Source organism: Electrona antarctica (assembly GCF_951216825.1).
Source record: "Electrona antarctica genome assembly, chromosome: 10".
NCBI lineage: Eukaryota > Metazoa > Chordata > Actinopteri > Myctophiformes > Myctophidae > Electrona > Electrona antarctica.
Genome location: NC_136791.1, coordinates 40633750 through 40660918, shown reverse-complemented (window position 1 = coordinate 40660918; position 27169 = coordinate 40633750). Strand labels below are relative to the sequence as shown.

General features: G+C 42.0%; 1 protein-coding gene across 3 annotated transcripts; it reads left to right on the top strand.

Moving 5' to 3' along the window:
* Window positions 1-3440: 3440 nt before the first annotated feature.
* On the top strand, window positions 3441-26890 carry hells (helicase, lymphoid specific). Of its 3 annotated transcripts, none has more exons than XM_079513173.1 (23): window positions 3441-3571; window positions 8299-8402; window positions 10812-10924; window positions 11323-11445; window positions 12244-12285; window positions 12383-12410; window positions 13202-13269; window positions 13400-13441; window positions 13890-14117; window positions 14210-14392; window positions 15459-15602; window positions 15880-16076; window positions 16444-16540; window positions 16737-16898; window positions 20099-20235; window positions 21179-21326; window positions 21948-22031; window positions 22665-22784; window positions 23118-23234; window positions 23690-23849; window positions 24740-24839; window positions 25155-25231; window positions 25424-26890. In XM_079513173.1, the coding sequence occupies exons 1-23, from the start codon at window positions 3486-3488 to the stop codon at window positions 25507-25509; spliced, it is 2646 nt and encodes an 881-aa protein (XP_079369299.1). In that variant the 5' UTR covers window positions 3441-3485; the 3' UTR covers window positions 25510-26890. The 3 variants fall into 3 exon arrangements, with proteins under 3 accessions (XP_079369299.1, XP_079369298.1, XP_079369300.1); XM_079513172.1 differs by having other exon boundaries at window positions 13881-14117; XM_079513174.1 differs by lacking the exon at window positions 3441-3571 and adding an exon at window positions 7960-8182 and having other exon boundaries at window positions 13881-14117.
* Window positions 26891-27169: the final 279 nt, after the last annotated feature.

Here is a 27169-nt window from a genome sequence, read left to right as displayed (position 1 = left end):
TACACAGCAGAATTCTAGCGTACGGTAACTCTGGGAGTATAAAAATGGACCCCAGCTATAACCTGATACATAGTAGGTATAGGACCATAATTGCACTTTGGCCTTTGGTTATTGTATGCCTCTTTTATTCATTTATTTGTTATTTCTTGTATTCCTTATTCATTTTTAAATGCCTAATGTAACTAATGCTAATGCTCTTTGAATTGCCACTGTGTGTGAAACGTGCAGTACAAATAAACATGCCCTGCCTTGCCCAATTAAGGGTGTACTTTAACAATTGGGTCTTATGGTGCACCCACGCTACTCGCTGCAGTGGAAGGTCTCATAGTGCACCCACGCTACTCGCTGCAGTGGAAGGTCTCATAGTGCACCCACGCTACTCGCTGCAGTGGAAGGTCTTATAGTGCACCCACGCTACTCGCTGCAGTGGAAGGTCTTATAGTGCACCCACGCTACTCGCTGCAGTGGAAGGTCTTATAGTGCACCCACGCTACTCGCTGCAGTGGAAGGTCTTATAGTGCACCCACGCTACTCGCTGCAGTGGAAGGTCTTATAGTGCACCCACACTACTCGCTGCAGTGGAAGGTCTTATAGTGCACCCACGCTACTCTCTGCAGTGGAAGGTCTTATAGTGCACCCACACTACTCACTGCAGTGGAAGGTCTTATAGTGCACCCACGCTACTCTCTGCAGTGGAAGGTCTTATAGTGCACCCACACTACTCACTGCAGTGGAAGGTCTTATAGTGCACCCACACTACTCACTGCAGTGGAAGGTCTTATAGTGCACCCACGCTACTCTCTGCAGTGGAAGGTCTTATAGTGCACCCACGCTACTCTCTGCAGTGGAAGGTCTTATAGTGCACCCACGCTACTCTCTGCAGTGGAAGGTGGTCCCAGTTGTGGTGACTGTTTAGTGTGTCCCGCTCTGATGGAACACAGGTAGTATTCATCACCACCACGCCAATGGAAACAAAAACAAACAACACGCATCATGCATGCATGCACGCACGCACGTGCACACACACACACACACACACACACACACACACACACACACACACACACACACACACACACACACACACACACACACACACACACACACACACACACACACACACACACACACACTGTATGGCTCTCACATGCACACACAGAAAGGTTAACACAGAAGTAAGCTCAGATACGTGCACAGTGCACACACGTGCCACACAGCCGTCGGTCCGTCACGCCTTGTGACACGTCACGCCACCATATATGGTCGTCAGTCCGTCATGCCTTGTGACACGTTCCATATATGGCCGTCTCTATATGAAGATCACGACACTGACCTCATCAAACCCTGGATAGCCATACATGGAGAAGACTGGATCATCACCTACATTTGCATATATGGAGCCGGCCAGCAACTCAACTCTGACCTCAAACCTCAAACCCTTAGATCTCCTCAGCTGACCTGTTCTTACATTCCATATGTTGATCCTTCTCCACCCGTCCTTCCTCTTTGATGTCTCCCTTTTGACTGATACCTGTCCATTCAAACTCTAGACGGGCCCGCCCCTATCCTCAGTGTTTATATTTAACAACAACAGTTGCTTATTTAACAAGTAACAAATTGTTCATCACTCTATCAAAGGACATATACATTTGGGTCACATTAACTGTAATGGAGGCTCTCACTATCTCCAAATATGGAGATATCCGACATGTCTTACTAACATTACAATCTCCATATTTGGCCCGGGCTGACCTAGAGCTTCATATATGGAAACGAAAGAGACATCTAGTATTGGTCAGTATCAGGTCAATATAGAACTCCATATATGGATATAGCAGACTGGCATCGTCATCGTGACAAGCATCTAGCCGACTGGCATCGTCATCGTGACAAAAATAAGAGAGGTCTTTATAAAGTACAACACTGGTAGCTTCAATGTTGGCAAGCATGTTTTCAGTGCCAAACGGAACCGCTTATCTGAAAGAACTTTGAGAGATACTGCTCGTGTTGCGTAAACAAGCGATTCTGCCCTGGCATCTAAACAAATATAGGCCCATTTTGTTCACAGTTAAGACAAGTTAAGTTACAGATTTACAGTGTTAAGATTGCCAATCAAATGGCATAACAGTTTAGTTAATGTATAAATAGGTGAAGTAGTTAGTTAGTAGTTATCACTATACAAGATTTTTTTTTACAGTTAAGATATCTGTGTCATCATGTAACAGTATCCTCAACAGATCCTATTTTTTGTTCATTTTTGAAACATTCTCAATTTACAGCAGATACAAAAAAATCACACTCACACCCATGTGAAGTGAGGGGCGCTCTTATCATCATACATCATCATAGTCATACATCATCTCATTCTGGCCATTCACAATTTACATCTTCACTTTTCTGTCCTCACGTTTAAGTCCTCAAGGCTAATCACTTGTGGCGTCCTCAATTCACCCCTCACTTCACACTCTTATCATCACACATCATATGCCGTGCTCAGCCAATTTTGATTGGTTGGTTGATTGATTTGTCATCACAAGTGCCATTCCGGCCAATCACAATTGCGTCTTTAATTTTCTGTCCTCACTTTTGTCTTCAATGTTTGTGTTTACACAAACATGAAAAGCTGGACATAGGAAGGGCCCTCAAAAAGGAAAAAAAGGAGCTCAAAGTATCTGAGCTGCTTTTTGAGGCCCATGTCCAGCTTTGAGGGTGTACTGTGTGTAAACACAAACATTGTCCTAACATTAACATTGAATGCCATTGACAATGAATGGCCATTTTTGAGTGTTTGTTAAACACAAACATTGAAGACAAAAGTGAGGACAACGTTAGACCCATGCTTAAATTTAACTAAGCGGTGCCTATAGCCTAAACTAAACCCCTAAAAAGGAATTAAACACATGATGCATACATCTAACTATACTACACTACAGTGCTTGAAACCATGCTCGCTGCATGGATGCAAAAGGATGGATGCATTAAATATTTCCCTCGATCCCCTTGGGCCTTGACTCAGTTGAGTTGACTGTCACTTTCACCATATAATTTGGTAAACATCGCCATCTTATGGTGAGATTTGGTATTGATAAATTTACCATTTAGGCATTTAGCAGACGCTCTTGTCCCATTGATAACTTATTCACCCTACCTGATATCTTGTAGGCCTAAGTTGTATTGCAGGTCATGATGACCTGGCGTTTGATCTTCAGGCATCTTCTGTTGCTGTAAATTAATGAATGAAGTTAGCTGAGAAGTAAAGTATTGAATAATACGTTGTGAAAAATCATCATAATTTAATAATCAATAAGAAATATTCTTAAAAAGAAAGAGTTCTGAAAATGTTTAGGAGAGAGAGAGGGAGAGAGAGAGAGAGAGAGATGTAGAATGAATTCACGTTATAACTAAATAATAGTTAAAGTTTAGACAGAGTGCGCATGTCTTGGGTGACGTATGCGGAAGCACGTCAGTTAATGTTTTGATCTTTGATGATACGCTACCGGCGGTGTTATGGAATTATACTACTGTACTGTCTGAATGAATACACAAAGAGAACTCACGGAGTCGGCTCATTGTAAGATACACCTCTACAGTCTACAGACATTACAGTTACACTATTTGAAGTTGCTATCAATTCAGCATCACTCACACGTTGAGTGATGCTCGTAGCTCTGGTCCATAGCTCTAATGCTATGCTCGTAGCTGATATTGATTCTATATTTGTATATATTTATCCTACCGTATGTATTTTTGTTTTACTTCAGTCCAGAGTAGATTGCTGTTGTGTTGCTGCAATCACCGGTTAATGGCAGGAATGATCATACTGTGCCTGCTCATATGATGGCTTACTGCCTTTTGCTTTGTGCTCACCTCACCTCTTGCATATCCCAGAGTAATCTAGTATAGAGTGGCGACACTAGCATTGACTCCCATTGTAAAAATGGAATGCGGAAGTGCTTATTCTATTTTTATCTCAATGGGATAGTTCCAATTTTTGGAACTATAGCCCATAGCTTTGCGGCGAGATCAAAGCGTGTCGCCACTCTCTTACTAGATTACTCTGGCATATCCTAAAACCTAATCAACTATAGTTTCATGTATACATCAATGGACGCCATTCAGAATGCACTTAATTCATTTTGAAGAAGCAACGAGCAGAAACAGTGACTCTTTATTATACCATAATAGAAGCATGTTAGGCTACTTGGACACACTGGCAGAGGTAGTTGATTGAAAAAAAATCAAAAGAAATCACAGTATGTAGAATGGGTACATTACTACATTTTGAATGAAAGCACAAGTAAATACAAAAATTGCTACTTAGGACTAAGGACAAAACCATGAAAAGCACTAAGACGAAACATGTCGGCCTCTTTTAACGTTTATAAATAAAGTACATCTATTTTTATCCACCCGGGGCGACTGTGGCTCAGGAGGTAGAGCAGGTCGTCCAATGATCCATGGGTCGGCGGTTCGAATCCCGGCTCCTCCTGTCTACATGTTGAAGTGATTGATTGATTGATTGAAATATTTATTAACAGTTTGCAGAATTACAGTACATTTCAAGCACAAACTCAATACAAAGGCTGTTAACTGTGAGTGGACGACCCAATTAAGCATTACACTTGTTTACAAGAGGGTCCACCATGTTCAATTCATCAAAACATCTAGAGACGTACAAATAGACACTTCTATATAGACAAAGAACAGAACAGGAATTCATCATAATGGAGGTAAAAAGGGAAAAGAAACATATACAGTGAGGGGAAAAGGTGGGGGGGGGATTCAGATTTTACGGGGGCCAGTTTCGAATTGCAGCCATCCGTAGGTGCCCTTTGAGAGCGGTTTTGAAGGAGTCAAGGGATTTGCATGTCTTAATGACTGTTGGTAGGGCGTTCCACATTTTGGTGGCATAGGAGCGAAAATAATTTAGTCCCTTGTTTGTGCCAAATCTGGGTTGTACATGGTTCGTTGCACTCCCTCTGGTGTTGTGGGTGTGGACTTCATTAACATTAAGGAAGTATCTAGACAGGTACATGGTAGACAGGTATCTTACTATCTTGGTGGTGTATCGAATCTTGTGGACCAGACCCATTGCAAGATGCTGTACTCTGTCGTCGACCCTAAGCCATTCCAGCCTGTCAAAGTGGGCAGGGGTGAGGTGGGTTCGGGGGGTGAGGCCAAGTAGGAGCCTGACCAGTTTGTTTTGGGAAGTCTGGAGCCTAGTTTTAAGGGCCTTTGAGGTGCTGTGGTACCAGGAGGTGCATGCATAGTCAAAGAAACCTTGTACGAGGGCTCCTGTTAAGGTCTTCAATGTGTTTTTGTTGACCAGTGAGGAGATCCTGTAAAGGAATCTTGTTCTTTGGTTGACCTTTTTGATTACGTTGGTGGCCATTTTATCACCGGAAAGATTAGCCTCCAGGATGGAACCTAGGTGTCCTTGGGCAAGACACTGAACCCCAAATTGCTCCCGATGTGCTGGTTGGTACCTTGCATGGCTTCCGCCGCAATCGGTGTATGAATGTGTGTGTGAATGGGTGAATGTAATGCACAATCTATGTAAAGCGCCTTGGATAAAGGTGCTATATAAATGCACCATTTACCATTTACCACCGGGTGGTAAATGGTAAAAAGGACCACCCTCTCCTCATTTTTAACCTTTTGAGTGCTCGGATCGCCGCCTTGTTCTTAAGCACTAAGACTTGTTTACATCAGGGTCCTCCATTTTCAATTCATTAGAAAGGGGGAAGTCTAAAGTTGGTGTATGTACCTGTATGTATGGTATCCGGAGAACTCGCCAGTTTACCAACTCGCCACGATTTAGTGCATTTTAGTTTTACTTCACCTTAATTTAAATTGCATTGAATTGAGAGAGAGAGAGAGAGAGAGGATAGTTGTTTAGAGTTAAGACTAGAGAAAGTAGGAATGCTAAAAGTTTAAACACCAAAGTACCGAAACAATGTAATTAATTAGTAAACAATTCCTGAAATGGTAGGCCTACTTATCATTGGTATTCACATACTCACCTTTTATCTAGCTGACCATTTAATTGCACAAAATAATTAATAATTTGTTCTTTTGTTTGTGAGTTTGACATACTATACTGTACATACTATACAGCATGTTAGCATAATGATGCGACTTGGTAAACTGGCGAGTTCTCCGGTATCTGTATGTATGTATGTATGTATGTATGTATGGCTGGCGCCTGGCTGGCTAGTCCACACTCAGAGTACTGGGCTAACCAAACCATTCTGGAAAATCACACCCGTGTGAAGTAAGTGGTGCAACTCCGTGTGGCGGTTCCCAGGGGGGTCCCCGGAACTTCCAGACCCACAGGAACACGCCCAGGGGGCCGGTTCCGGCGAGCCGCCCTGCGTCCAAACGGTTGAGAAATGACAGTTACCGTGTGGGGGTCCCCAGGGGGTCCCTCTACTGTACTGTCACTGTACTGTTGCACCCAAAATCATATATATATACAGTTAATGTGTGTGTGTTAGGCTGCGCAACAGTGACACTTGGTTGTGAAAACAAACCAAACGCTATTTTCGTGCTCGGACCCAACCAGGGACCCAGGGACACAGCCAGGGACAGACACACATAGCTCCTTAATGAAGTGGTTGCGCCACTTAAAGCACACACACACACACACACACACACACACACACACATGGACACACATTCAGAGAAACACACTCACATATATATATACCTACACATTATGTACACTCAAGACACTGCCCCCGCTGTCACCCTTAAATCTCCATATATGGAGCTGACCTGTTCTGACATTCCATGTTGATCTGAGTCTGACCTCATCAAACCCTGTACACTCAAGTCATGCTCCATGTATGGCCAGCCCAGTACAGAATTCATTCTGTTCATCTGACCCCCCCCCCATGCCAAAGCGCCAGCGCTCGCCCAGCAGTCTGCAGTGATGTAAATACTAGGTTTTACTAGGTGGTCTTTTAAATGTTTTTTTTGCGGGACAGACAGTAGGCTGACAGGAAATGGGGGAGAGATGGGGAGTGACATGCAGTGAGGGCCGTCGGGATCGGGAGTCGAACCCGTGGCACACTGCCAGACTCGGACTACCGGCCAAGGTGCCTGGACCGCTGAGCCACGGCCCAGGCCTACTAGGTGGTCTTTTAAATAGGTCCCAGGGACATTTTATGAGTCCTACTTCAACGATATTATAGTAGGCTACGCTACAGTAATGAGTACAGTATTGCATCCCAGGACCCCGGAGGGTGACATGATTGCGTGACGTCCTTCCTCAATTTAGCGAGTATAATATATATATATATTTGTTTTACCTAATTTCTCCTTTAATTGGCAAATATGAGATGTGTGGGGATAGCGCCCGTTAAAAATACAATTAAGCATTGTTACGTGGTATGAAACTACCATTAATATTAATTAGTACATATTCAGGGACAACAATCTGTTTTAATTCTGAGGTAATTGTAAATGTTGATTGATGTAGTTACATCAGACCCACTCACGTCAGACTAGACTAACATGTTATTTGATTGCAGTTGCTCCAAGCCTCCAATCATGTAAACTAAACATTGGTAGCATGTAAATTACCTCCTAAAGTAGTGTAGGCCTACAGATTGATAGAGCATATGCAATGACCGCCCACTCACTCTTTTGACATTATGCACTTTACTTGTACAGGCACTGGTGACTAGTGTAGATGTAGACTAATCGAGCGTTCTCGCGGGAAATTTTGACAGGGATTTCCCACAACGGGGTAGTTCGGACTTTAATACGAGTGGGGTCGTGTCCTTAGCACCTCAAATACTAAATTGTGTCGTAGCACATTTGAGTAGTGTTGTCATATCTCAACACTCAATAGAGTTTGATATCCGCATGTACTTATAAATAAATGAAATATGGATACTGCTATGTCGTATACACCCCCATTTGAGCTATAGTGGTTCATTCCTTACTGGCGCGAAATTTTTGTGTCCCTCCCACAACACATCCGTGCAGCCGGTGCAGGACAGAGGAGAGAGCATTAGAAATCTAGAAGATCGCTTCTGTTTCAAAAACGTTGCATTAATTTGGTTGTTTTCGGTCGTGCTTTCTGGTTGAGGAAATTAAACGCAGCTTGTGCAACTGCGACGTAGCTGTTTTATTGAAGAAGAGGACAATTGTTTAAAATGCCTAAACTCAAGAGGTGAGTTTAGACAGTGGAGCCTGGAGGATAATTATGTTGTTAGAAGAAGTTAAAACCAACAACATGTGTTGTATTATGCACTTGTCTTATAAGTCTTTGTTTTTATTCATTAATAGTGTAAAGAAAGAATCTCGAAGTGTGTCCCCTGAATGCCCGAAACCTGACGAGTCGGAGGAACCACTTGGTACAGCCATGGAGACCCAGACCGCATTAGCAAATGGTAATGTTACAAATTTCAGTCAGTCATTTTAGTTCGATCAATGAGAATCGAATGAATGAACTGGTCCACAACGAGACCAGCATTCATACACACACACACACACACACACACACACACACACACACACACACACACAGTAAATCCTGACGGTCTTTCCCCTTTTTTGTTTTTCTTTTCTTTACCTCCACGTCCACATTGATCTCTTAGCAATGTAGCATCTGATTCTGAACAATGGGACTTTGCGTTAAATATCGTTTTTGTTCCTTTTATTAAACTACGGGAGTGCAATGGATTAATCAAAACTGAGGATTTACAATAGGCTATAATACCACCATTGTAGCAAACGTGCATTGTGGACCAGTGCAATTCAGAGCCCTGCCATGCAGCATTGACAGGAAATTGCCATATTACCAAGTTAGGAATTTGACATAAAAACGAACGAGAGAACTGCAGTGCTTTACTGTTTGTGTATTATTACCTTAATAATATATTAATGCAGAACATAAATGATTTCTATTCTGCAGTATCTGCACTGGCTCTGGTCCATATGGACCAGAGTTAATTCTGTCCTTTTGAATGATATATCCACAATACAATGTCAGTTGGACATGTGTGAGTTAATAATGAGGTTATTAGTACACAGTGCATGTTAATTTAACTCGAGAGTCAAAAATATATATATTTACAGAGTTTTACTATTTAGGCTAGGCATGTCCCGATACACTTTTTTCCTTTCCGATCCCGATACCACAATTTGTGTTAGCCGATACCGAATACCGATACCAGATGATAATAATGTATATAATAAAAAAATATCTTATTTTGAAGTCCACCGACTGGGAATGGTGTTTATAGCTATCTAGATATATATCTCGTGTTGTGGTTATAGCAGACTCCTCACTCAAATGTGCACTTGCAGTTTGGGCCAGTCAAAAGCAAACTCCACATGCCCCAACATTTTATTTACCTGCCATAGTGTCAACCCCTTACACCCCTGTGTCGGATCTGTGGTTAGACTGGCATATTTGCCGATATGACCCGATACAGTATCGGGACATCTCTAATTTAGGCCTAAGCATTCAGGATGCACATGCCGTTTTGGGTACGTAGGGTGTCGGCCTAATGACAGTCGGACCAATACTATGCTGGAACTAAAGCCTGTACCCAAGCATTCTTCTGGGTGCACTGGTGTGGTTAGCTGCAATTTGCAACTCTAGATCTTTTTAATAATGGGATGAATCTAGAGTTGCAATACCTCTTTCAATCTGCCAAGCTTTTGTGTCATAAAAATCATGTTGTGAGCTACTTTCTGTCCAAAATATTTCACAAGCAATATTCCGAGCCACCATCTTGTAATTTTCCAACCGGCTGTAAAACAAGACGTGTGGGAGAGCGCTTGTTTAATAGAACCTGCGTGTGCAGGTGTGCACATGCAGGTAAACCCAAAAACACCCAAAGAAGACGAGGACGCAGGGGACGCCCCGTCACGCACGGCGTTCTCCCACACAAATTGTTTGAAGGCTGGTCGCACACTTAGAGCTCGGTATTATGCTTGAAATATTTTGGACAGAAAGTAGCTCATAAAATGTCTGGTGGATTTTTATGACCCCATAGCTCGGCAGATTGAAAGAGGATAATTCGTTGGTAGTGCTGTCGCCTCACAGCTAGAAGGTCCTTGGTTCGATTCCCCCTCAGGGCGCTGTGGGTGCTGGCGGCGTGTTTCCTCCTCCGCGTCATCAGTGCCCATACCCGAGGTGGGGTTGGCGAAAGGGCCTTTCTGTGTGGAGTTTGCATGTTCTCCCCGTGTCCCCTAGGGTAGATACCCTCACAAAAACATGCAGTAATCCTGGTCTCTAAAAAAACTGCCTCCCCCTGGCCAGCCGGGGCGCCTGATGGAGGGGAAAGGAACTGGTTGGAATAACGTGTTCCTTCCACGCGCTACGTCCAACCAGGGAAACTCCCCCCCCCTGTCACGTGTAAAGGAGCAACTTGGACACTCAGGCATGAGGGAAGCATGAGTTCAAGTCCGTTGCTCTCCCCATGTCCCCCATATATGGGGACTAGGTTGGCGGAGGGTGTGTAGAGAGCCCAGGATCACATTAGATAATTGACACAGGGGTGAAAAAATGGGTTACAAAATGGCCTAGAGCTGCAATGTTGTTGAGTTTAAAGTCGTTTAATACAAGCAGATTGCAAAATCAAATTGGATGAGTGGGGAGTCAATGGAGGGTATTGCAACTCTAGATTCATCCCATTATTAAAAAAATCTACTAGAGTTTCAAATTGCGGCTATGGTGTGGTATACCAATCGGATCCATTCAGCTAGCCTTCACACTGTCAAAAGAAGAAAATGCATAACATTCCATAGTGTGATCGACTGTAAGTGTTTTTCGGACTTGTTTCTTGAAGGTGATGCTGTGAAATCTGAGGCTACAGAAGTCATTATCACTGAGCGAATGAAGAAGGAAGAGGAGAAGTTGAAGGAGGAAAACGAGAGAAAAGAGAAGGAATTCACGGACCAGGTTTGTATCGTAACAGTTTCACATACATTTGAAACTATTTCTCTGTTTGTGTTCTTTCCTGGTATTGTGTGTGTGTTGGGCCTCAATACCTCTCTGATACCTCAATTTGGACATGAAGGGCTCCATTTTCGTCTCTGCTAAACCCCTTATCCCTAAACTTCTTTGCCTTTTTTTCCTATTTTGCGTGTCAATGTAGATTGGCTAGTTGAACTATTCAAAAATGTTTTTCAAAATGGTAAAAGAAGTTTAGGGATAAGGGGTTTAGCGGTGACGAAAATGGAGCCCGAAGTGTTCTGCCCGACAGCAACGATATACTGTTTATTAATTTTTTTCGTATTTTTGGGTGAGTTTACCTGATTACTATTACTACCACTAATTAATGATCTTCTGACCTTCAGGCGAGGCAACAGTTGGATAATCAGTCTCATGAAGCACGTTTCAAGAAGTTGCAGCACCTTCTGGATAAGAGCAACATCTACTCCAAGTTTCTGCTGACCAAGATGGAACAGCAACAGCAAGAGGTAAACGGGTCTGCATCATCAAATGATCTTATGAATCTGGATAGAGGGATTGGAAGTTAATTTAAATTAGTTGTGGTGATATTGAATGATGTGAAAATAGCTGATCTACAATATCCCAATTATCCTCAAGCTTGTAGATCAGCTATTGTTTTGCGACACCGTCGTACAACAAATTATAAAATAGGGCTTCAGTCGTGTAACAACTCTATCATTGGGAATTTCTATCTACCTCACTGGGTAATCATGGCTCGAGAAGAGTATTTCTGTAGAGGTCACAGAATCGGCTGATGCATTGAAACTGACGGGTAGGTTAATTGGAGTGAGCACAGGAATTCATAAGTCTGTGCCCTTCATGACTCCTCCTTGAGTTTGGGTCAAATGTTAAAAAGGTAGTAATTGCTTTCTTGACGTTGATAAGGGCAGTGGTTAGGACCTCAGCACATGTACTCTCCGCCGGCAGAAGATCAAAACCCAATCGAGACTTCAAGCACTGTGCAGTCTTGGCATGTGTACTGCCAGTCTCAGACTCTCAGTAAATAAATGATAGCTGTGGGAGTGGACTGCTCATAAAGACATCAGTTTACTCGCATGCAGAGATTTTGTCTCTTGAAGTAATCGGCAAGAAATTACATTGAACCTTTGTGATTGACCATATCTAATTATACTATTTTATTGATGTATAAATTAGGTATGCATTTAAACACGTGAAAAGCTAGGAAGATATCAAGTCATTCATGTCGCTTAGTTTGAAATTACAAACCGGTGTCCTTCACATTGATGTTTTTATTCCTATTTCAGGAGAAAGTGAAGAAAGAGAGGCTTATGAAGAAAGCCATGAAGGTGAGGGCTGGGGAGGTTTCTGGATGGAGAACAAATATATTGTACAGTAATTATTTATCATTACTGAACTGTGCCATTTTATTACCATTGTTTACAGAGCCCTGATGGAAAAGCAGCTGATAATGGTGAGTAGTCTGCGTTAAGTAGTTGATTCATGCGTTTTTTTTTTAAACTTTGTTTATTTTTTTTTCCACAGAAGCATTATTTAAATAAGAGTTGAGAAATAATAAGTGGCGGCATTAACAGCTTCTCTTAATAAACCCCACAAGTATAACGTACAAGAATAAATACATTGAATTTTCACCCCAAAGAAAAAGGAAAACAAGACAAACAAACCTTAAATACAGGATCAATAAAAGTTGAAAAATAAAAGGCAGACAAAGACAGACAAAACAACAGTACACAACATCCTACAAACTATTATAAGTACATGATACATCCATAATCCGCATTACAGCACAGCAATCCAATCACAGTATACTTTTAAATCAAAAGTCCAGCAGACCTCACACATCCTCAAGCAGAGGTTGATTCATGCGTTTTAAATTGTTTTAAGGGGCTCCAGCCCCTCCTATTCCCAGCTTTGTGTGTGCGGGTGATTGGCTGAGCACCCCATACCATAGCGATGATTTGATTGGCTGAGCAATGTACGTATTGAAGATAAAAAGTGAGGGCAGAAAATTGAGGACTCCACAACAGATTAGCCCTTGGGGGCTCAAGAGCTAATATTAGACTTGAGGATAAAAAAAGTATAAAAAGTATTCAGTAAAACTAAATTCAAATATGCACTCTAAGAACAAAAATATAATGCAAAAATCAGTAAGCACACAACTGGAAAAATCAAAATTATTATGCCTACACAAGTAACAAGTGTAGGGTGATGAATATCAGATTAATTTTATTCTTCTGTCTGTAGATGACAAAAAGAAGAAACGGAAAAGGCCAAATGACAACTACAACATTTCTGATGTCATGTCTAAAGAAGTAAGTGTGTCTATATGTGTACACAATCACATACACACAATGACTATGTACATTTTGTCTCAACTTGTTGAACTATAATGTGCTTGTTTGCTCGCAGCTCATGTTTGTTTTTCTTTTTCTTTACTTTCAGGAAATCTTGTCCAAAGCCAAGAAAAGTAAAACGGATGTAACGGTAAATAAAGTTAAAATGTACTTTTTGGAAGATATTCTTTCGGGCTGGAAGTACTGCGACACGCCAGAAAGCACAGTGAATGACAGCCAGTTACTTTTTGGTGCCTATGTTTACCATTTGGACCATTCATACATCGTCAGATGTTTTGGCATCTGTTATTTTCTTTTAGCACCACAGCAAATCTGAGAAGTCATGAAAACACAGAAGAGAACATGAGGCAGTAAAACCAGAGACAATTTCCTATTGATAAATGTTTCAGTTTAAAACCGCAGAAAGGAGGAGTGAGGGGGAATTACTGTAGTTATTGTGTTTTGTCTTTTATTTGTTCCATCTAGCACTGTATGAAGGACTTAATGGCTCTGTTTTGAGAGGTGCTATATAAATTGAGTTTGCTTTTAATATATTAATTCATGTCGCCCTATACCCTCTTCCCTTCTAGGAGGTCAAGGAGGAGGATACTGCCTCCAGGTCAGTGAATGTAGACGATATAGAGAACATGACGGACTCCAACACGGAGATCAAAGACCGTCTCGCTGAGACCATGCGAGACAATGCCACGCTTCTCATGGACCCCGACAGGAAGGTGAACGGCCAGCCGGTTCATCTTCAGCAGCCAACACTCTTTACTGGAGGGCTGATGAGGTCGTACCAGATAGAGGGCATCGAATGGCTGAGGGTGAGACACTTGTTTCTCTCTCTTTCTCCATCTCTGTTCTAGTACCTCTTATGTTCTAATGATGTCAACTCTGTTTGCTGTTGTGGTGTTAGATGCTATGGGAGAACGGTATCAATGGGATCCTGGCCGATGAGATGGGTCTGGGAAAGACCATTCAGTGCATCGCCCACATCGCCATGATGATCGAGAAGACTGTGAAGGGGCCCTTCCTGGTGGTGGCTCCACTCTCCACCGTGCCCAACTGGGTCAGCGAGTTCAGACGCTTCACACCAGAGGTACCGAGACTCCTGACCCTCTATTGATTGTTAGAAATGGTGGACTTGACTGGGATTTGCTCGTGAAAATGGCAATTTAGAATCGTAGGATGAGGAACTTGGCTCGGGGAGTTTGCCATCGGACATTCTTTTGCACTGCCAAACCAAAATACAAGACTACCGGTAATCATGAAACATGGTGGTCAAAATGGTCAATTTGTTTTTATATTGTCTTTTGTTGTTGCATTGTGTTAGTACTTTACCTAGTGCTCTTTGTAAAGCACGTTCAGGTACAGTTGGAGGCCATCGATATTGTCCTTTTCTTTTTGCTGAGGTTTGCGTTATCTGCGCAAAAGGACATTTTGGGCGGGAACCCCTTTTGGTGTTTAAAACATTATGTTATAATTTAGCTATTGAAAAATAGCAGATCTACAAGCTCATAGCGCGCCACTCGGTGGCGCGCTACGAGCTTGTAGGTCTGCTATTTTTGAAAAATCGTGAAAATATTTATTTCAGAAAACTGGAGGATTTAGAAGGATTTTTTAACATTTTGAGGTCGGGCCTAAATGGGTCAAATGATAAGGGACAATATCGGTGGCACCCAACTGTATACTATAGTCTACTGGAAATTCCATGAACCCAGAAATGGTGATTAATGTAAACTTTTATGATAGAAATGTTATCTATAGGCCTAATGGATAAAATTCAGCTTGGTTGCTAAAAGTTGCACGTTGAGCAATTTGAGTTATTAGCATAATATGTGACCATGCTATTACAATATAATATAATATAATATAAGGCAAAGTCAAAATTTCATTATTCTTTAAGTAGCATGTAACATATGAAACTAGGGGGTTTTCATGATACTGAATCCATTCCAAGCGTTAGTTTTGCACAAAAAAACACTCCTTGGGCTAAATTCGGCCATATCCATAGCCCAAATGTGCTGACCTCATCACATTTGTGATGACGGCTATGGCTGTTCTCCTCCCAAGGAGTGTTTTCTGTCGCAAAAGAACCTGAAAGGTGTTGTGATATAGAAACCTTTCAGCTGTAGTATAATTGTCTCATTTGTGTGTTGTTGCAGGTGAGTGTAGTGCTCTACCATGGCACCCAGGCTGAGAGGGCTAAAATCTTCAAGCAGTTCAGGAAGCCTCAGGGCTCTCTCAGCATGTACCCAGTTGTCATCACCTCCTTTGAAATCGCCATGATCGACAGGAAGATATTACAGGTACTGCACCCCTGTCTGTGTTCAACATTTCTTTTGATTGTTTTTTTTGTTTTTTTTGTCATCAACGTTTTTTTTAATGATTTTACAATAAAGCATACAAAATACGACTTACAAAAAAAAAAAACTAGCAGTCAAAAAAGAAAAACCCCAATGTTGTTGACAATAGTGATTATTCTTTTGATTGTTAATCTGCTCGGATGAAATGTTAAACAGAGTGAATAAATAATAAATTGCATTGGGACATTGTCGCCCATCTCTCTCCCTCCTCCACATTCAGCGTTTATCCTGGAGGTATCTGATCGTAGACGAGGGTCATCGGCTCAAGAACATGAACTGTCGTCTGGTGCGTGAGCTGAAGCTTCTCCCCACTGACAACAAGCTGCTGTTGACGGGTACGCCACTGCAGAACAACCTGGCTGAGCTGTGGTCCCTCCTCAACTTCCTCCTGCCAGACGTCTTTGATGACCTCAAGAGGTAATGGGATGGTTGGTTTCCATAATTATTTCTTCTAGGTATTAGTAACTTTTTGTTACTAATACCTAAAAGAAATGTGAAAGTTAACTTTTTGTTTAAATCAGCAGTTGTTTGTGTTGACTAGGTCTTAATAAACACGACGTTTATTCAGTTGTAGATCACTTTATTCACCGTTCACTGACTCAACATGTAAACGCTGTTCCCTCCACAATTCACATTTGATTACCTGCGCCCACTGCGCATGCGTATCTCCCTCGGAGGGTACATTACCGTAAAGGAGTACTGTCGTAAAGTGGAACACAAGTTAACAGTTTGAACAAATGCAGCTAATGGACACAAAGTAATAATAGTGTTTTTGTGTGCTTAGTTTCGAGTCGTGGTTCGACATCGACTCCATCCGAGCAGACGCGGAGAACGTGGTCGCCAACGAGCGGGAGCAGAACGTATTGAGCATGCTCCACCAGGTCAGTCCTCCTCTCAAGCCTGAGTTGTAATGTGTTGCACGCAGGTGTCACTCACTCACCCTAAATAGCCCAGCTAGAAGCTCACAATGTGTAGCCATGAGGTGTAGCCATGCATAGATAAGTGATGGCCGTCGTGATATTAACTGGCAAGGTAAAAAATAAATGAACGCTGACAAGATCTCTCTCTGGTCTCTAGATCCTGACTCCATTCCTCCTGAGAAGGTTGAAGTCGGACGTGACACTGGAGGTTCCTCCCAAGAAGGAGATCATCGTTTACGCTCCTCTGACGACCAAGCAGGCGACCTTCTACAAAGCAGTTGTCAACAATACTATCGGCAAGCTGCTGGGACAGGAGAAGGTAACGTGGCATAACGTCAACATGCACTGAATCCAGACTTTTTAATCCATCGGGTCTCTCTCTTTCATTCATGTTTACTGGTGAAATTAGGCCATTTATTGAATTCTAACATGTTAAGACAATTAAGACTGATGCTTTGGTAAGATTGGTCACAAAGGCACACTGGAAACTAAGATTTACATTTAGATTGAGCATGATAAGAAGGAATTGTCTTAAAATGTCTTAAATATAATTTGCTGAAACATTCAGTTAGGGCTATTAACTCTTTGAGCGTTTCAAGGATTTCTATATAGTAGGTAGACTTCTCTATGGCCAGAATGGCGTTTTTGAATGATTTATTGAAAATTCTCTGTTGTGAATGTGTGACAACGAAAGACCTTCAGAGAAAGCTTGACTTGTCTGCTTCCAGGAAAAAAATGAACTGAGTTGATACAATGTTTAGTTCTTGTGTTGGAAGCCATTTAAAAGAGCCTGCATTTACACTGTTTCTGTTTCTAGGACAACCAAAAAAAGTTATGCCCGGTTGAAGTTTTATTTTCTAAATAACTTTTTTTCTGCTGGGCGTACATAGCCATGCAATATCTCATTTTAAAGGGTGAGTTGTCTAGTTCAATTAAAATAAAATAAAAAGTTTCTCACATGTACCACTGTAGATATTTTGCCATCTATAAATAGCATGGTCAGTCATGATCAATCTGACCTATCCAGCTAAAAGTCCCCATAGCTCTGAAATTGGAACATCATATAAACTCAATTCTTTTTTGGGGTAAAATTAGACATTCTAACGCACATTTTGATATATACCATGTTTACATAGTCTTACCAGTACCTTGTCTATTCATGCATGTATCTCAAAAACCTGTTATGAAGAAACACAGTTTTGATAAAAAACACATCCAAGGACATTGTTTTGATATGACTTGGTGCCCATGATATGTATCAAAATATAGACTTGAATGTATAATGTATTATAAAAAAGAAATTGAGTTATTACCATCTACCGTTACAGAGTAAATCACAGTTGAAACTTGCTTAGTCATATACAATAAACCTCACAATAGTGAACAAAATAGTCATGACAGGTCTAACTCATTGTAAAAGAGTCTTTTATTTTTTACGACTACTAACATAATAAAATGATAAATATTACAGAAAATAAGTAGGCCTACATACAAAACAGTTACTCCTCCCCTAGCTCTGCTCCATAGCTCTAAATGCGCATTTAGAGCTATGGATCAGAGCTACTCCTCCCAAATGTCCCCAAACCCAGTCCTTGACGGTGTGTGTGTGTGAGTTAACCTGACTCCGCCATATGGGGCAGCAGAGTGTACAGTGTGTTCCCCCCTCCTGCTCCCATCTGGGAACTCTCAGGCAGACTTGATGCCCGGCCACAAAACGGCCTGGCCAATCAGCAGCAGCTTCTAGCAACTTCTAGCAGCAGCTTCTAGCTTCTACTAGTTGCTGCTGATTGGCCAGGCCGTTTTGTGAGCAACTTCGCTTCTAGCTGCTGCTGATTGGCCAGGCCGTTTTGTGGCCGGGCATCAAGTCTGCCTGAGAGTTCCCAGATGGGAGCAGGAGGGGGGAACCCAGTGTACTCTCTGCTGCCCCATCTGGCGGAGTCAGGTTATGTGTGAGTAGGCTAAATAAAAAAAAACACCCAAAAACTGCCCCCCCCTGAAATGAATGAATGAATGAATCCGGTTCAGTGTCGGAGAACGCCATCGCAGTCTTGACTCTTCATCCTCCTCCTCCTCCTCATCTGATGCCAGTTCTAAATATATAAAAATAAATAAACATTTTAGCTGTAGTCAGTGCACGCTACTATTACATGGCGTTTTACCCGGCTGCTGGCGATCAATGATTTTATTGTGCAGTGTCTTTGTGGGCCGAGTCGTGGCATGACAAATACAAATAGATGCTTGTATAAGTAGTATCACGATAAAATAATATGGCAACGTTAGAATGAAACACCAATGAGTGATCGCTGCCGCTGGTAATGTAGCTAGCTGCCCAGGGTATATCCAGCACCATTGCGTTGCAATCATCCAGCAACATTGGTACTGGCTATTGCCCGGGCTTGTGGCCCGGCCAATAGCCAGTACCATTTGTGCAGTGTTTGTTAGCAACTACTACTAGCCAACAGCCAGTGGAATGTGGTGACGTGATGGTGCTGGATATACGCTGGGCAGCTACATTACACGCGATCACTCATTGGTGGTGTCATTCTAACGTCGCCATATTATTTTATCGTGATACTAATTATACAAACATCTATTTGTATGCCACGATGCCACGATTCGGCCCACAAAGACACAGTACAATACATTCATTTGATCAGATGTTTTTGTTAGCTACGTCGATCACCTATAGTACCGACCCTTGTTATATATTCTCCGACTATGCCTGTCACGATGACTAAACCAGTTAGATCTATCCATATATGGTTCTACCACATCTATCTGATATCAGCACTAGGTCGGCTCGGGCCAAATATAGGGATCGTCTTACTAGACATGTCATATTAGGGCATTTTCGAATACAATAAAATTACCTTTTAGCGAAGGCATCAGCCTTGGTGGTAACTCCGGTGGGGAGAAGAAAAAACATTGCACACGTGTAATCCGCGAGGGTGGATGTTGCAGCCCGGCCAACGGTCTGGGACTGGAGAATGCCACTGGACACGGATGGATCATTTTTCAGATTGTTTTTTTTGCGGCGACTGCAAACCTGGCTGAAAAACTCTTCCTCCAGTGCCCACCTCGGAGGAGTCAACCAACCCCCCTGTTCACTGGGGGCTGGGCGTCAGTTTCCAATAGGAAAGCATACACGTGTGTCACGTGACACGGGAATTCTGGGAAATGTAGTTGATATTTATGCTCAATACTCAATACAGAGGTGCGGACCGAATTAATGTATTGGTATTAGTAAAAAAAGAGAACTACGGAAAATCACGTACAGGGCAGAAAAGACTAATGCAAAACTCCACGTGTTTTCCAGTAGTAATCTGTCTAAGGGTTAATCACTTGAAAGGCGTATTTTCTTTGATTTTGTGTGTTGTGGGGTTGTAGATCTGCTGTTTTCACTATTTGTTCATTTTCTTTGTTCCTATAATGACATTATTTTATTAAATAATGTATCAACAATTAAATCAATAGGGTCACTGAATGTTACAGTTAATCGAACTTGTGTTCTAAATTCAGGATGAGACACCAGTGGAGGTGAACAGTATTGGCAGGGCAAGTCGGCCTCGGAGGGCAGTGAACTACACCGAGCCTGAAGAGAACGACAAGACCTGGAGTCAGTACCTGGAGGCAGTCGAGAAGGAGGAAGAAGAAAGGTCAGCCTGCTCTACTGTGTCCTTTCATTTACCAACACAGACTTATTATCTTTATACATAATTGTTTAGGGGAATCTCACTATTCCATGGCTCCCAGTGCTCCAACATCCTTGGGTTATATTGTTTCAATATAAATCTTATCTTTCTTGGATGCATTCGGGGCAAAGCTCTAAAGCTTCACAATGTCACTGCACCTGGACCACAGTCATTTGTACTCTTTACACTATTCACTGGTTTTATTTGCTTCTTCACCACTGGAACGCACAAAACCCACCAGGTGCACAAGCATAAGTGCGCAGAGGCAGCGTTTCTTCCATGTTAATGAGTGCCGCCATTCTCATTGGCTCATGTACGTCTGCTATATGACCAGATGTCCCAGTTAGGCGAGAACACAAACCTCCGTGCGAGGATCCTTTTTGGTGGCTTCCGTGTAGTAATAAATATTTACTGTCACAACACTAGTTGTCGCTGGCAGTGATACCGTGATTCCTTATCAATGAGCTGCATATTATACCAGAACACTGGTATGGTCCTTCTAACACCCCGTTTGCATATCTGCATGGTACTCTGAGAGCCTACAAGTTGATTGACATTATACCTGCAATTGTACGTTATACAGTGATAATTTAATTATTAATTTCCACTTACCGGATAGTTTCCACTACTTTCCACTGGTCTTGAGACTTTTTGAGCCATGCCTCCTTATTCTCCTCAAAGTCAAAGTCGTACGATTAGTCTCTTGGAACGGTGAGCCCCAGCGTGCGCCGCGCTTAGTTGATTTGACCCCCAATCCAACAAATTGATGCTGAGTGCCAAGCAGGGAGGCATTGGGTCCCATTTGTACAGTCTTTGGTATGACCCGGCCGGGGATCGAACCCCGACCTCCCAGTTTCAGGGCGGACACTCTAACCACAAGGCCACTGTCTGGTCCTCTTTCCTCCAGATCCAACAAAGAAGTGGCGCAGGTACTGGCCCCTCTGGATGCCGTGGTTAACCTGAAGATGAGAAACATCCTCGTGGTGCTGAAGAAGTGCTGCAACCACCCTTACCTGCTGGAGTATCCACTGGACCTGGCCACGCAGGAGTTCAAGGTATTCATATTTACCAGTAGCAGTTTTATTTAACCCATTTTGACCTGAGATCAGATTCTAAAAATGTCTTCTACATCCTGACAGTTTTCTGAAAAAGCTATGTTTCTATGTCAGTCGTTCTTCGATTTTTCAAAAATAGCAGACCTACAAGCTCGTAGCGTGCCGCTCTATGAGCTTGTAGATCTGCTATTTTTCAATAGCTAAAGCATAACATAATGCTAACACCAAAAGGGGTTCCCGCCCAGAATGGGACAACCTGTTTTGACCAGGAGTCTACCGTTTTGTGACCATATCTCCTGGCGAGCTCCTGATTTGTCATTTCTCATGTTACCATATATCCTGGTTAGCTCCTGATTCTTCATCTCATGATTCTCTTGTGTTGGGGGTATTTTTTTGTTTTGGCTTGCAACCTAGCCGCCTCCTACACACACTACAAGCTCACAATGCTTTGTGACGCATTGCCGATATTTAAAAAATCTATTTAAATAGGACTTCCGTTTTTTTTTTAGGTTTTTGTACTACTACCCGCCTGTCTCCTTCCCTCTTTTATTCCTGAAGTGTGCTCTTATTTTCATTCTTTTTTACATACTGCTATATTGTGGCTTTCTTTGCGTCCTGCAGATAGATGAAGAGCTTGTGACGAGTTCTGGGAAGTTTCTCATCCTGGACAGACTGCTTCCTGCTTTGAAGGAAAGAGGCCATAAGGTACAACGGATAAGTCACAATCATTCAACTTACACTTGTATTTGAGCTTTAAAGGTATTGTTATGACATGTTTATGTGACATTTTTAATGCATGGTAATTGTACTATAGTAATTGAATGACTAATCATCCTCAATCATGTTAATTAATTGCTTCAGAATGTGTGCATTTTATCATGACTGTTAAACGACTTTTCATACCTGGCCAGTAAAGCCATTATGCTCTCTCTCTCTCTATACACACAGTCGGTCTCACTTGACGCTCTCTTTGTTAAGATCATGACGCTATCCCAGTACTTTGATTTTTCTTTATTTATATATATATTTTTGGGTCTTTTTTGCCAAGGTGCCTGGACCGCTAAGCCGGCCCAGCCCGTACTTTGATTTCTAGCGTTTTCACTACAGGACCATTTTTCCTTCCGCTAGTACATTCTGAAAAACATACTAGGAAGCTTGCTGTAAAATCTCGAACATCAAAACTTCTACCCACAACATCAGTGCCAGTTTTCACATGAGATCATCATACTTCCTGCACTTTCTATGTAAAAACGGGGTATAATATGTATGAAAAGTTGCATAAGGAAACATTTCTATTTTGTATTCTTTACTGATGTTTGTGATTTATTTTGTGCGTAGGTGCTGATCTTCAGTCAGATGACAACCATCTTGGACCTACTGATGGACTACTGCTACCTGAGAGACTACCAGTACAGCCGACTGGATGGCTCCATGTCCTATATAGACCGAGAAACCAACGTGAGTATATGGTATTTGATTCTCTGAATTGCTGTCACTAAAGGCTCATTACTGTCTTAAAGGCATCTGGGTGGTACTCGCCCACCACTGCAGAGACCGGAGTTCGTTACCTCTGCAGTGCCCTCCATCGAACACAACATAGTAGGTGGGAAGCCGGCTGGCCCCGCAGGGGATCGAGTCCTAGCAAGTCGCGACTCCTACCGGTTGTTCGGTACACTTGTTTAGCAGGGAGCGTAACTGGGAAAGATGACATGGACCTCTGCACGGTCCCCACTGAAACGATTGTCATCACTTCGTTCTTATATCTTCCGGGTTTTTGCTTCTCTCCCCCAGATGGCCAAGTTTGCTGCAGACCCAGAGGTTTTCTTGTTCCTGCTGAGTACCAGAGCAGGAGGCCTGGGCATCAATCTGACATCTGCTGACACCGTCATCATCTTTGACAGTGACTGGGTGGGTACAGGGTCACAATACTTGCTTTTAAAATAAATTATGTTAGGGTATTATTATTGCTTCAATTATTGAGAGGTACAGTGGAGAATAAAGGGCGGAGGGAAAAATATATATAACATTCTGTCTGGTTTAAGGAACTTTTCAGTACCATGAGTGCATGTTTTATCATGGCATAAAAGATTGTTCAGAATGAATGCAGAGCTTTGCAATGTTTTCAAAACTAAAGTTAACTGAGTGTGCCAGAGTTGCCTTCAAAGGCATGTCTGGTTCTGTCGGAATAACGCATTAAAACCGTGAAAGCATGATTTTTTTTGGTTGGCTATTAAAAAAAAGTAGCTCACAAGCTTTACTAGCGTTTTCTTTTATTTTTATCTTGAAAGTGTAAGAAACTGATTTGCATTTGTAGAATCAGCTTCAGGTAAGGTCTTAATGGAAAGTGTCTTTCCCCTCACCAGAACCCCCAAGCAGACCTGCAGGCCCAGGATCGTTGCCACCGCATCGGACAGACCAAGCCAGTGTTGGTGTACCGCCTGGTGACAGCCAACACCATTGATCAGACCATCCTGGAGCGTGCTTCAGCCAAGAGGAAGCTGGAGAAGATGATCATCCACAAGAGTGAGTATCTTTGAAAAATACTTTTGCGTTTTTGGTGATTGCCTGTTCTTATCACACGCCACTCTGTAGATTTATTTTTTACTGTGAAACCAGCCATCATGTAGACTTGGGTATGAGGGTGCAACAGTGAATAAATATGCAGAGTAATACTCTGACATGTAAGTGTGGTATGTACTTTATTGGGCTGCCTATAAACGGAAAGCGGTGGATATTATGTTATATGTATAGTATATTAAGAGCACATGTACTATGTAAGACGCCTCTACTCAATGGTGTCAGTCAGCTCTACCTGTTTTGGCATCATCCTGAAGACTTTCCACTCTAGTGTTAACTTATATACTGCCACCTGCTGGACGCAGAACCAACCGCAGACTGCCAAAACTATTTTCAGTGTAACACACGCTGGACTCACCATGCTGTTTGGGCTTCCGCTGTTGATGCTAAATTAGCGTCAATGCTAGCGAGCTAAAATGAAGCCATCCTTGCTCTATAAAGCGCCAATGTTTCCATCTAAACCACCGGATAATCGGCAAAGACCGCCGAACATTTTATCCAAACCATGGAGAGCTCCGTAGATTAGAAGTTATTCAGCTTTTAGTCAGCCGGTATAATGGGATGCAGATGGGGGTGAGGTTACGCAACCCGGTCTAGGATCGCTAAAGAAGGAAAGGCAGAGCCAAAATAATAATGAAAAAATAGAAATCAGCGATCGGGTTTGATAGCGATAATAAAGCTTATCTGACGGATCAATCCGCCAGGAGCGGAAGGTAATTACATTCCTTATGGCGGAGCGTTCCGCCAAGAGCAGTAAGTCTGTTAATATGTTGAAATGTAATGTGGGTTTGTCTGTTTTGTCATGTACTCACTCACCTGCCTCTTTTATTCTTCAGACAAGTTCAAAGGAGCGCGGACAGAGCTGAACCAACCAGCAAAGAGCTGTATTGATCTGGATGAACTGATGGAAATGTTGAAGAACAGAAACTCTGCCAAGTAAGGAACTGGATATCAAGTCGATGTGAATTCCCTTGTCAATTTCATTTTAACCACATGAATACTACCGTCAATATTGTGGGGGCAAACATATATTCTTTTTTAGATTTTTTTTTTTTACAGTAGTGGTAAGGCGTTTGAGGAACCAATGACATTATAATCTGCCCTCATTTGTCTGTTAATTTATCCATTTGCAATTGCAAAAGCTCAGTAAAACTAACGGAGGATTTTACTGTGTAGAGATGTAGGGGAAACGGTTCAATGTGGAGTAAAATGACTGTCATTGTAATTCATGCTCTTGTGACCTTGTTTCAGGGAGATGAGAAGTATCAAGGGGAAGGTGATCAGTGACGAGGACCTGGAGAGTCTGCTGGATCGAACTGACTTAATGGGTGAATAAATACTTGGTCATTTTCCAATAAAAATATTGGACACACCCTGATGTATTTCATGTGTACACGTATCAGGCATATTGTGCACAAATAAGAAAAGGTTGTTTGTGAAAAGGGGATTATAGAAACCATTACTGTTGGTGCAATTCTCACTCACATTAACCCTAACCCTTCTTTTATTATTTATTTCAGACAAGGAAAAGAGGAGCTGCAAGCTGGAAAAGGGGGGTGTCTTCAGAGTGATCGAGGCCAGTGAGTCATCAGATATTTTGACCTGAGCAGACTGCAAGCCAGAGTTATGCTTGTATATGCACAGGTGTCGTGCACCGACTATAGTGTATCTACAAGCTCACAACACGTCACAACAACACGTCGCTGTTTTCGGTGCGCAACAAAGTGTAAATCAGGCTTTATACACTCACACTCCTGAGTACATTCCTTCACAGAACAAAGGAATTTGAAACCGATCCACTGACTGGGATCGGCATGCTGCTGTCGCTGGTATTGAAGACTGTAACTACTAGAAATGTGCGGATGGGCTCTGCCTCTGATGTCACCTGAATCCACATGTGACCTCACTTGGACTGGGGTAATGTCGGAGCCGGTCCGCACATCTATGCTTTAAGGTAAAAAGCGCTGTTTCTCAATGCCTGATCCGGGGCACGCCAGGGGTTCAAATGGACCCTTAATGGTCTGTGACTCTGAGAGGGTACAAATGTAACCATTGATTTATATTTGGAAACCACAATCTACACTCTATTTGGTGTTAAGTTATAGTACCATAGGGTACATTTAAACACCTGGTGGCCCCGGACATGACGATGAGAAGCAGTGAGGTAATGGTTTGTCGTCCATTGCCTCTTGTTATGAAAATGTCCTGAAACTGCTGTTAAGACGTTAGACATGTGGGTGAGGTTTTATTTTTTAATGGCCTAATTCCAGGGTATTAGCCTGTGTTCTAAAAATGTCCTTAATCCATCATTTTAATTTGAAAAGCACCCATGATTACAAATCAGCTAAAGTATCCAAAATACAATTATACTGTAGGACTGTAAATTAGTGTAATAAATACTTTATTGTTGGAGGGTGGAAACACAGGCTAATCTGCTGGAATAAGTCTGTTGGTTTTACCTAAAACTTGATCTTAATATTGTTAAAATTAATGTGCCTCCTTTATTTAATCTTTTTATACTTCAGTTAGGTAATGGTTTGGAGTTGTTGCTGTTGTTTTGATGAAGGGGTACATTTTGTCACCAGTTTTGTTTTTCTTCTTCTGTGAATACTCTTCCAGTATGGTGGCACATTTCTACTTGTTGCCAGTCTTTTAAGTGTTCCACCAAGGGCATCATTTAATTTGTGCTAATTGTCACTCAAATAGCTCTGTTTGTTGATGATAAAAGTAGTGTATTTGTCTAACCCTGGTACTACGGTCATTCTATCCTGGCAGATGTTAATTGTGATCACCTGATCACAATTAACAATCTATCAGCCTGATCAGGGACTATTCAGCCTGAAACACAAGAATACTGTATTGTACCAGGGTAATCTTTAATTTTAAGCACTTTCAGAGATTACAAAAATGTTTGACCCTTTTCTAACCATATGTATGTACCCCGTTTTATCTTCATGTATAAATAAATAAACAATGTAACGTTACAATCTGTTGTGGTTTTGTTGGTCGAGTAAAGAAAAATAATCATGCCTTAACTTGGATACTCACTGTAGTGTTTTATATCCAAACTATACTACGGTATTATACAAACTCAGGGACGGAACTGCCTTTTGCCCTTTTACTTGTGAGGTTCCAATGATCAAGTAACACGTACGTGTGTGCATTCATCACATCCTGGTACTCATAAGTAAATATAAGTGACACTGGACATTTATACACCCACTTTTTCACAATCACTCTTGCTTTCCATATTTGTCCTATAACTA